Source organism: Bos indicus, chromosome 2 (genome assembly GCF_029378745.1).
Source record: "Bos indicus isolate NIAB-ARS_2022 breed Sahiwal x Tharparkar chromosome 2, NIAB-ARS_B.indTharparkar_mat_pri_1.0, whole genome shotgun sequence".
In the NCBI taxonomy this organism is placed as follows: domain Eukaryota; kingdom Metazoa; phylum Chordata; class Mammalia; order Artiodactyla; family Bovidae; genus Bos; species Bos indicus.
Genome location: NC_091761.1, coordinates 70,858,633 through 70,869,772, shown reverse-complemented (window position 1 = coordinate 70,869,772; position 11,140 = coordinate 70,858,633). Strand labels below are relative to the sequence as shown.

The 11,140-nt window shown below is 52.0% G+C and overlaps 1 protein-coding gene across 1 annotated transcript; it reads left to right on the top strand.

Moving 5' to 3' along the window:
* Nucleotides 1–1,663: 1,663 nt before the first annotated feature.
* On the top strand, nucleotides 1,664–5,908 carry C1QL2 (complement C1q like 2). The gene is made up of 2 exons (XM_019985321.2): nucleotides 1,664–3,023; nucleotides 3,607–5,908. Exons 1-2 carry the CDS (start codon nucleotides 2,340–2,342, stop codon nucleotides 3,784–3,786), a joined length of 864 nt encoding a protein of 287 aa, XP_019840880.2. The 5' UTR covers nucleotides 1,664–2,339; the 3' UTR covers nucleotides 3,787–5,908.
* The last annotated feature ends 5,232 nt before the right edge of the window (nucleotides 5,909–11,140 follow it).

Sequence of the window (11,140 nt, the reverse complement as noted above, 5' to 3'; positions counted from 1 at the left end):
CCTCGAATCACTGTGGCTCCTCAGTTCTAGAGGTGGCCTTAGGGAAGGGAAGAGAGGTCTCCTAGGACCCAGCCAACCAGTAAAGAACATGGCTGGGAGCTAATGGCCAGTGCTATATTCACTGCCAGGTTCTTAGAGCCCCTCATCCAGGTGGGAGGAGGAGTCCAGCTCTGTTATATGAGCGGAGGACTGGGCAAGCACTTCACACTTTTAAATCCTCTGTCTTCTCATCTGAACAATGGAGAATGATTGCTGATCTGCAGGACTGTTGGGAGGAGTAAGTGAAGCAGCACATGCAAGTGCCTGATGCATCATAGTAGGTGCTCAGTAAATGAGGCCAGTCTCCCTCTTCTCACCTGGGTCAAGTTTGCTTCAAGCTAGATTCAGTCATCTTTTCCACAAATCTGTAGTGAAGGCCTACCAGGTGCCAGATTTTTTGCTATGCCCTGGGAGAGACACCAATGAAGGAAGAGGCTGGACCCATGTGAAGTGGAGAGGGGGAATGACCCAGAGGTACCAGAAAGAAAAAAAATGAAATTTTAAGTAACCCACGACAACGCAATACCTGATAAATGAATGTTCTCCTCAAAAGCAACAGCCTCAGGAAGGCGAATCCGTTCCAGAGACACGGAGGCTCTGCCAAACACTGACATCAGCCACTGACTTTCCTCCCAGGCATTCCATCCTGGTGAATTCTCCTGTCAGGAAGACTGCCTTTTAGGAAAACGAAGGCTTGGAGCAGGAAACAATCTGCCCAAAGTCATATGCAGGGCAAGAGCAGAACCAGAAAACAGAGCTTTTGATTTCTGAACTGGAGGTCTTCCCAATTCTCTAAATAAGGTGTCACAGCTTTGGCTCAGAATGGCTTTGGACTATTTTTTTTTTTAATAACTCGACCCAGGTCAGTAGGACCAGAAACTGGGAATGTCCAAAGGAATCGGTCTGTGGATCTGCCTGGCAGTGGCGGGATAGGAATGAAGCTGAGTGCACCAAGGTTACCACCAAGGGCTGGGTGCCAGGGATCTGGATTTAAATGAACTTTATACAGAGTACAAGGGCAGGCCATTCTTTGGGTGGAAGAAAAGAGTCGAGAGTAGTCCATTCTTTTTTTCTTTCGGCTATCCGGCAAGCAGCAGGCAGGATCTTAGTTCTCAAATCAGAGATTGAAACCACGCCCCCTGCAGTGGAAGCGCCTAGTCCTAACGGCTGGACTCCCAGGGAGGTCTCTCTAGTAGACTCTTGTACTGGGAGCTTTCAGCTTTTCAGAGTCATTAAAAGAGCTGGTGGGCTGGTTTTCCGGTACCTCTTTGGCAGCTTGGAGTACTCCGGTTAGGTGTGCGAAGACCCTGAAGTGAGATTTATTCCATTCTGAAGACGTAACTCCGAAGAGCTTTCAGAAAGTTCTTCTCTCCTGGGCTTAAGGGACTGAGGTTCTCCTTGACTAAGTCTAGTCCTGCTTGCAGGCAGGGGGTGGATTAGGTGATCCCCGAAGGACCTTGCTGGTATCGGGATTCCGGGCGCCTTCGTGGCCCTGTGGACTTGCCTGTGTGCGCCCGTAAGTGTGTGGCGGGTGGGAGGCGCGTGAGTGTGGCCGCTGGTGGGTGTGCCTGAGAAGCTAGGTCCCGGCTGAGCCCGCGGCGCCCACTTGTGGCTCCCAGGCGCCGCCAGGAGGAACCGCGCCTTTGCCGCCTCTGCCTGGGACGCCGCCCGATAGGAGGAGGACAGAAGGCTGATGACATGAGGGCGCCGTCTCCCAAGTGATGGCAGCGCGCGCTGCTTCCTCGCCGCCTCCGCCGCTCAGCCCCGGACTCCTTACGTCAGGGTAGCTGGGTCCCCCCTCCGCGCGGCAGCCAGCGAGCAGCGGGAGAGCAGAGCAGAGCGCGCCGCGGAGCCCGAGCGCCCTCCCTGCGCGCTGATCCCTGCTGAGTCCAGCCGAGCCGGGCAGGAGGCAGCGCGAGCCCTCGCGGGACTCCGCCTTGCCACCCAGTGCTCCCTGGCCGCAGCCGCCGGGACCCGCTGGGCGCCGGGCTCGTCCTGTGCGCCCCCCGCCATGCGTGCTGGGCTCCGGGGCTCTCCTGAGCAGTCCCAGCGCGGTGGGCACCGGCGCCTGGGCCAGGGTGCCTCTCGCTGAAGTAGTTGCGCGCCCAGAGGAAGGGGTCGCCACGTCGGGGGCGCGACCAGGACCCGCGGAGTCCGCCCCCGAGCGCGGGGAGCGGGGCCGCCTGCGCCGCCCGACCATTACCTCCCCGGGCGGCAAGGAGGAGCTGGTGGCGGTTGCCTCCCGGCTGTGGCAGCGGCGGCGCCGCGCCTGCCTGGCGGCCGTCGGCGTGCTCCTAGCCATGGCGCTGGGGCTGCTTATCGCCGTTCCGTTGCTGCTGCAGGCGGCGCCCCCCGGCGCGGCGCACTACGAGATGATGGGCACCTGCCGCATGATCTGCGACCCCTACACCGCCGCACCCGGTGCGGGGCCCGCGGGAGCCAAGGCTCCCCCGCCGGGACCCAGCACTGCCGCGCTGGAAGTCATGCAGGACCTGAGCATCAACCCTCCGCCCCCTTTCATCCAGGGACCCAAGGGCGACCCGGGGAGACCTGGCAAGCCGGGACCGCGGGGCCCCCCGGGAGAGCCGGGCCCACCTGGACCCCGGGGTCCCCCGGGGGAGAAGGGCGACTCGGGGCGGCCCGGGCTACCTGGCCTGCAGCTGACGGCGGGCGCGGCAGGAGGTGTCGGGGTGGTGGGTGGCGGAACCGGGGGCGGCGGTGACTCTGAGGGCGAAGTGACTGGCGCGTTGAGCGCCGCCTTCAGCGGTCCCAAGATCGCCTTCTATGTGGGTCTTAAGAGCCCCCACGAAGGCTACGAAGTGCTCAAATTCGACGACGTAGTCACCAATCTCGGCAATCACTACGACCCTACTACGGGCAAGTTCAGCTGTCAGGTGCGTGGCATCTACTTCTTCACCTACCACATCCTCATGCGCGGCGGCGACGGCACCAGCATGTGGGCGGACCTCTGCAAGAATGGCCAGGTCAGTGACACCCCCGCTTCCCCTCCACCCTCGCAAGTCCCTGCGGACCCTCGTTCCCACCCAGCGCCCCAAAGCTCCTGAGAACTCAGTCTCTTTCTCCCCGTTGGGAGGGAGCGCACCGCAGCATCGCGTCTCCCAGTGCGTCCTGGTCGCTTTTGCCCGGTAGCTCCGGAGGTTGGGTTCCCTACTACACAAATTGCACTCCCCTGCTATTTGCATTGCCGCCTGAAGCCCCGTGGGGTTCTCGGAAACCTCATTCTTCTTTATCTCCCTGTGCGCCCCATTCTCCCCTGTGCCCTCCCCGTCTCCCTTCTTCTTGGCCCTGGCCCCTGGTTCCCCTCTTCCCTACTGGGTCAGTGTCCCCGAAGCCCTCTGCCTCCCTTCTTCCCAGATCTGGCGACTGTGGAGACTAGGGTGCAGGGAAGGAGTTGGCTAAGTTGGAGAGACAGCGTGGAGCCTGGGTGGGAGCGTGGACCCTGGAGGGGCAGGCGGAAGGCCGGCCAGGGGGCACGCCACGTGGAGGGTCGGGCAAGGGCCCAGGTAGAGGTATTCGAGCCAACCCGCTCTGATGGCTTGCCCCCAGGTCCGGGCCAGCGCCATCGCGCAGGATGCGGACCAGAACTACGACTACGCCAGTAACAGCGTGGTGCTACACCTTGATTCGGGGGACGAGGTGTATGTGAAGCTGGACGGCGGAAAGGCGCACGGAGGCAATAACAACAAGTACAGCACCTTCTCGGGCTTTCTTTTGTACCCGGATTAGAGGAGCAGGGAGCGCGAGGTGGGGTGGCTTCAACCCGCCCTATCCTCGTGGGGGCGCTCTGTCCCCTGGCGAGGACCACTCTCGCTTCGTGACACTTCCTGACATCGTTGGAAAAGACACACCCTCGCTGTCCTTCCTGCCCAGCTTCCGACCTCCGTGTGTCTGTGACTCGCCACGCTCCTGGCTGTGCTCCTGGTTCCTGGCCCCAACCCGGGGCAGTAGAGCGGGATGCCCAAGTGGAGAAATGAGCGTGAACCTGAAACCCCAGCCAGGGAGGCGGCAGCGCAGACTTTGCAGAGCTGATTGGACTGGACAGGCCCCAGCGGGATGCCTGAGTGCTTCCAGTCCCCCTCCTCCTCCGAGAGCCCTGAGACTGAGGGCTCCCAGCTCTGGCCACCGAGGTAGGCCAAAGCGAGCACAAGCTCCCTGGGGTGTCCTTCTTTGTGACCTGAAATACTTGTGCAAATGTCCCTGTCCATTAGCTGAAATCCCACCTTCAGCAGAATCCCAGCAATCAGAAAATCCATCTCTACACCGCACTCCCGCCTCAGACCTACCGCGATGCATTAAATTATGTTTCTAGACTATGGACTCTCCATGTCTCTCTCAGCCTGGTCCCGGGACCGGGCCTCCAGATGTTCACCTTGACATAAAGACTGGAACTGGGCCCTGAATAGCTCCATCTCTACCCCAGTTGCCAGCCACTGCCTTGTCTGTGCTGCCTGGGAGGGTGAAAAGATGTGGGGAGATGGGAGTGTAGCCTCTCACCCTTTAGGTTGTGTCTCTGCCGGGCTGGGCTGCAGCCTTGAATTGACCAGAGGAGGGCGGGAGGAAGAATTAGAGGGTGACAGGAGACGGAGGTTGGATTTTCAGTTTCCTAGCCTTGTGGGAGGAAGTAGAGGCCTGGAGTTTCTGGAGAAGGAAAGGGAAGAGGAGGCATTTATGCAAAATAAGAGGGATGAAGGAGGTATTTGCCATCAGATGATCTCCGAGATCTCCCAAAAGTCAATAGAGAAATCCCTGAGGAAACACCCACTCGGGCATGTAATGAACTCAGCACATCAGCTTACACTAGCTGGGTCCATAATCTCCAAGTCAATTGCCTGGTACACTGAGGCAATTGTGTGGACCATCCAACTCCCTGAATTCACCCAGAGCTGTGTGGTAAATGAGATAGACTCTCCCCTTTGTGGTGGGACACCCCCCTTAGGGGGTCTTCCTGTGTACGTGGTGGTATGGGGCACCTGCTCTGAACCTGACTGCATTTGTTTGGCCCTTCCCTTTCCTTTCCTTCACTGTTACACACACACACACACACACACACAGGTTAAGAAAACACTCCACATGGTGTTTTTGTTTTTTCACTTTTTTTGTTCTGTTTTTAGATTATTGCGTTCCAATGAACAGTACGTTATCTACAAAATAACTAGTTAGCAACCTGTTAGTATTCATGGAGCTCCTTTTGACCAGCTGTTTGCAGAGAAATGTGAATATGTACACAGAGGCAACCCTGGAGTGTGCTACCTATGTCGAACTGGATATGCACACACACACCCCACGTGGATATAATGTGGTTGTTGTCTCTAATCCATGTTACACAGGTGCACACACACACAAATTCATAGACTCGTGTCAGTGTGGTGTGTGACATATTCGTGGCTATATGTCTGCTCCCAAATTGCAATGTGCTCAACTTTAGTTCCTGGAAGATGCTGAAATTTGTGATTCTGATTTAAAAGACAATTATACCCCCTGCCTTGAGTCTTGTCTCTGTCGCTATTCCTCTTTATGCTCTTATTTTATTTGAATAATGTTTTATTGTCATTCACTTGAATATTAGCAATGATTGCATCTGCTTCAAGTCTAGGCATAAACTGCTCAAAGATATCGAGGAGGAAAACAATATCCATATGCAAACCATCACCCTCCCAGTTCCAGCCCACATGAACCGCAGTTCCCCACCCACCCCACCCCAGTGATTGTGGAACCCAAAGCCAGCTGAGCCCAGGAACTGGGGAGGGCAGAGTCGATCCCGTCTACAGTCGCGTATGTATCAATTTCTGATGCCTTGTCGATTGTATCATCCAGAAATGCGATTAAAACCAAATATATGAGACTCAAATGAAGTCTAATTGCTATGGATCTGCAATCCCCAGTGGGCCCCTAATCCTTTTTGACTTATTCCTCCCCTTCCTCCGATGAGATGGAGCTTAGACACAAAGCCCTCGGTTTAAATTTCAAAAATTAAAATTGACATGCAGCGGTGGCTTTCCTGGGAGCAGGAGGAATTTCTAAGGAGGTGCCGGAGCCCAGCTTTATCCTCTGCATTAAGAAGCAATTTGTACTTCTAACAAAACCCCCACCACTTCCCTTTGGTGGAAGGGCAGTTGAAACGCCTTTCCCGGGTCTGGTTGTTCACAATACTTAGACAAATTTGAATCTGAGATTCCTCCATCTGTATTCCCTGGTGCAGCCTGGCTTCTTGCAATTCTAATGCCCGGGTTGCCGGGAGGTGCTGCCAGAGGTGTCAGCTGCTAAGAGGATGATAGATTGATGAGGCAAAGGGGGGGGGGGGGGGGGGGGGGGGGACGTGGCCGATGGCAAGAGCTTGCCAGCTCAGGAGCAATCTCTCCCTGTATCTATACGCTATCTGGGTTCCAGGCAGACCCCTCATGATCCAGGGTCTACAATCCCATTATCTTCATGGAGGTCTCCCTTTCCTTGGAGGAAAGGATGGGGAGACCTCTGCCACCTCTGTGTGCCATCAGTCTTGGGGTACATGTGAAATGAAAGAAATTACCTGCCCCAGACACTTTTCCTTTTTGTCTCTAGTTAGTTTGAGAATTATTGTCAATCAGTTGTAAAGTATCATTTTAAGTCCCTAATTGCTTTTGAGTCCATTTTCTGTTTTTAGGTTGGGATTGTCACCTTGGCATCTCCCTGGAAGTAGAAGTAGGTTTTATTCTGTCCATTTGGGAGGTGGAGAAATTAGGATTCAGAGAGACCTAGTGCCTTGCTTGTGTTCATAAAGTTTGTAAGAGACTGAGCCCACACTTGAACTTAGACCTCCAGGCTGTGCCACTGCCTGACTACATAGATGGAGCCTGTTTGCCTCTCAGAGCTCCCAGGTGTTTGAGAGGAGAGCACAACAGGTGGACACATTTCTCACTCCTTTCTCTGATTTTGGGAGTCTCAGCATCCTTCAAAGGGTCAGATGAGATGAACCAGCCTGATTCTTTGATTCCAGTTGCCCCCAGAGGACACCCCAGGCTCCTGGACAATTTGGCTGAACTTCCTGTCTTGGGGTCAGTGCTGGAGGCAGGACCATTTGGTCACCAAGTCCTGGTGCTCATGTTTACCTGTGTGTCTCCCAGCAACCCCACCACCATCTTTCTCCTTAGGGGCCACTGACCACCTTCTTCTCTAATAGCTCTCCCTTGTTCCTCTTGTTGGTGGAGAAGATTTAGCTGAAGTGAGCATGGCTGTCCCTGATTGCTGAGAGGTCCTTTTCTCATTCCCAAAGTCCACATCTAGGTGGCTAATTATTTTCAGGACTGCCTGAGAGTGTGAGATACACACCGGACCCTGGAAACTCAGATAGAAGTGATTCCATCTGCTACATCTTCCTCCTATCTATGTGAGCAAATGGCTCTTTTGGGCATCCAAGAAGAAACATCTAGGCCCCCCTCTGCATAGAGTTATGATGACACCTTAGAGAGGTCATTTGTTGCTTTAAACTTCAGTGACCAAGCATTCCTATCGGACAAACATTTTTTGAATTCTCATCCCCAATACGTGTATTTGACTTATGAATAATTTATGTATACCACCGTCAAGCCATACTTTAAAAATTCTTTTTGTGTTTATGTTCGTTAAAGGCTCTCCACATTCAAGTGTATGTATGTTCTGGCTGGCTAACCGAGTTTAGAGATAAGTCTCCTCTCACTGCAACTGAAAAAACCAAGGGTTAATCCATGTGTTTCACTTCAACTTGCCATTTTTTCCAAAGCTTGGGCAAAAATACGTTCTTTTATGAGTCCCAGGGGAGTCTGTGCACTCTAATTCTTTGAGTGCACAGTTTCAATCCATACTTTAAGTATTGTTGTTGTTTAGTTGCTAAGTTGTGTCCGACTCTTTTATGACCCCATGGACTATAGCCTGCTAGGTTCCTCCATCCATGGGATTTCCCAGGCAAGAATACTGGAGTGGGTTGCCATTTCTTTCTCCCAGGGGTATTCCTGACCCAGGAACCAAATCTGCATCTCTTGCATTGGCAGGCAGATTCTTTACCACTGAGACACTAGGGAAGCCACTTTTAAGTATTAGTAATGCTTTATTTTCCCCCTCTTTTTTTTAGACTAAACATAAACAGAAGTAACATTTCAATCTTTCCTTCTCTCATCTGATTTTGAAGACTAATGTTGGCATTGGAACCAAATCCTGGAATCAGGATGGGTTGGGGGTCGGGGCAAGGTCTCTCCCAGGGACCTTCTGGTTATTGGGGAGGATGAAGTTGACAGGTGGAAATGTGAAATTCTAGAGGCATGTTTTAGTCTTGTTATTGCTATACTCTTCAATCAACAAGGGTGTTCCACAAAGGAGCATGGGTCCCAGCAGTGGTTGAAGTAAATGATAGAAGCATTTAAAAAATTAAATTCTGTCACAAGAATTTGAAAAATACCCAAAAATAAACAGAAAAGTGCAATGATCTCCACGTGCCTATCTTAACTTTGACACTTATGCACTGTGGCCGTGACCAACCAGGCAGAACTACAGTTTTTATGGATGGAACCCTCACGATGTGCCAAAAATTGGTGCTCAGACAGCTGTTTCCTCACCACATCCCTCTGAAGTAGGTATTGCTATTGTCCCACTTTACAGATGAGGAAACTGAGGTGCAAAGAGATACAATGAGTTGCTCAAGGCTGGGGCCAGGACTGGCACTGAAGTCTGTTGGAGCCTGGAGATCAAACTCTGGGAATATAGGTGGGGCAGGGTGGTGAGACCTCAAAGACAGACTACAAGGAAGGCACACGGAGACAAGCAGGGGTCCCCATCAGGCACTCCAGAGGTGAAGCCGCCTTTCGTGGAGCCACCTGAGTATCCGCCATCTCCTCATAGTGTAATCAGTTTGTTTCCAGGCTTCTCACTCTCTTCCTTCTTACTCTTTCATGTACCAGTCATGCTGTTCCCTGTACTTGGAATCCTCTCCTCTGGGTTAGCTCCCACCCCTCTTTCAGGGCTCAGCTGACACATCACTTCCAGTAGCTTCCTAGCCTCAACCTGATGCCCCTTCCCCTAAGGACTGATCTTCCTTCCCATGGTGCTTGCCACAAGGCTGTAAACACACGTTCAGGTTGCCTGTCTTCCCCACGGACTTCAGGCTTCACAAGGCAGACCTATCATCGGTGTGAGTCACCACTGAAACCCACACCCCAGCTCCAGGATTTAGAATGTGCCTGGTAACCAGTAGGTGCTCAATAAATGTTTGTAAAGTGGATGGATAGATGGATGCAGAAAGCCTAGGGTAGATTAATTAGATTAAATTAAATAGGGTAGATTAGATTAAATCAGGGTAGATATAAGAAAGATCTCGAGTGTCTGACTTTACAGCAGGATCAGAGGGGATCTCTTTTAACCAGTGGGTTTCCATCCACCTCCACTTCTGGCCCTGAGTTCTTAAGGTTTGGGTGAGTGGTGAGGACTACAAAGGAGCATTTATTGCAACCTTCAAGGCCCCAGTTACATGTCTAGAGATCAGGAGAACCATCCAATGGACATGAAACGATGACTACTGCCCACTGGGGCTTCTGGGCTGATTTAATTTTTTAATTGATTAATTAATTAATTTGGCTGCATCAGGTCTTAGTTGTGGCACATGGGATCTTGGGTTGTGATGTGCGGATTCTCTAGCTGTGGCAGGTGGGGTTAATTGCTCTGTGGCATGCAGAATCTTAGTTTCCTGACCAGGGATTGAACCCATGTCCCCTGCATTGTAAGGCAGATTCTTAACCACTGGACTACCAGGGAAGTCCCCTGCTGGGCTGATTTAGGCCCCCTCCCCCTAGGGCCTCCAGGATGTCCCTAAGCTTTCTGTGGCTGCTTGGGCAGCAGCCCCACTTCCAGCGGGGTCCCTCACTTGATGCGTCTGCAGTCAGGATGCTTTTATTTTCTCTGAATGGAAAACATCTTTTGAAAAATTGTAGATGCAATCTGCACTTGCAAAAAGTGTAAACAATATACAGAAATATAAGACAGAAAATAAAATTTCCCTCTCTCGTTATGCAATCTCCTTCCCAGAGGTAATTTCTGTTAACAGCTTGGTTTGTATTCTTCCTGACTTTTCAAATGTACATGTACGTGGACTTGTTCATGAAGAATATAAAACTCTAAACACTGACAAGTTCTGTACCTGCTCTTTCCTCTGATGATCGCCCTTGAACAATGCTAAGGGGCAGTTTGTGCCAAACCCTTTTCCCTTTCCCCTGAGGTGCATACCATTGACCATAGACGCTGGATTTAGATTGGTTAAACAGACCTTCCATCATTGGATCTGGAAGCTGTTTCTGATATCCCTGCTCTAACAGAGGAACCTGCTAACAGGATTGCTCTTCCATTTAGATAGAGGTTTCTGCTCTCATGTGGGAAAATCCTGCCTTATTTTCAAAGCAATGTGGACAATGTCTCTAATTTTCAGATGTTTCAAGTGGGTTCCCTCCTTCTGTTCTCACTGTCTACCTCTTGGTATGTTACTTACACACCCAGCGACTCTTCCCATGGGAATTAGTGAATGAGGGAACGAGGTCAACTCCCTCCAGCCCAGTTTTGCCCCTGTTGGCCCAGAATAGAAGAAGGGAATTCCTTCCACTCGGCTACTCAGTTGTGTCCCTAGGCCCCAGCCTGAGGTTTGGAGAATGACCCTCCCCCCTTCTCTTCTCCCTTTCTTTCTTGGAGTTCCCATGTCCAGGGCTGGGTGCTGCTGCCTCTCCCCTAAGCACTGCACTTGGAAGGAAGCAGGGGAGAGTGGGAGGGCGGGCATTCTGCTCTGATGCCTGGTGACTCCAGGCCAGCTGAAAAGACTGACACAGGCACAGGGATGCCAGGCCACACTGGGCATCTGACGTGTGCCCTGGAACCAGGCTGAGCAGTGGGCAGCAGCCAAGTGTACCAAAATAGCTCAGCCCTTTAAAAGTAACCAGGTCACAACACAGAGTGGAAAGAGAAAATAAAAAAGAAAAAAAAAAGCGGATTTAACCCTTTGTTTAATTTTTAATTGAGCTGATCCTTTATTTTTATTATCTTGCTTAATATTAACAAGGAAGGAAAATGAGGGTTGGCAAGTTAGATAGCTCAA

Coding starts and splice junctions, on each gene's coding strand:
- C1QL2 (XM_019985321.2), top strand. CDS start 2,340: ATGGCGCTGGGGCTGCTTATCGCCGTTCCGTTGCTGCTGCAGGCGGCG. Junction 3,024..3,606: donor ACCTCTGCAAGAATGGCCAG/GTCAGTGACACC, acceptor GCTTGCCCCCAG/GTCCGGGCCAGCGCCATCGC.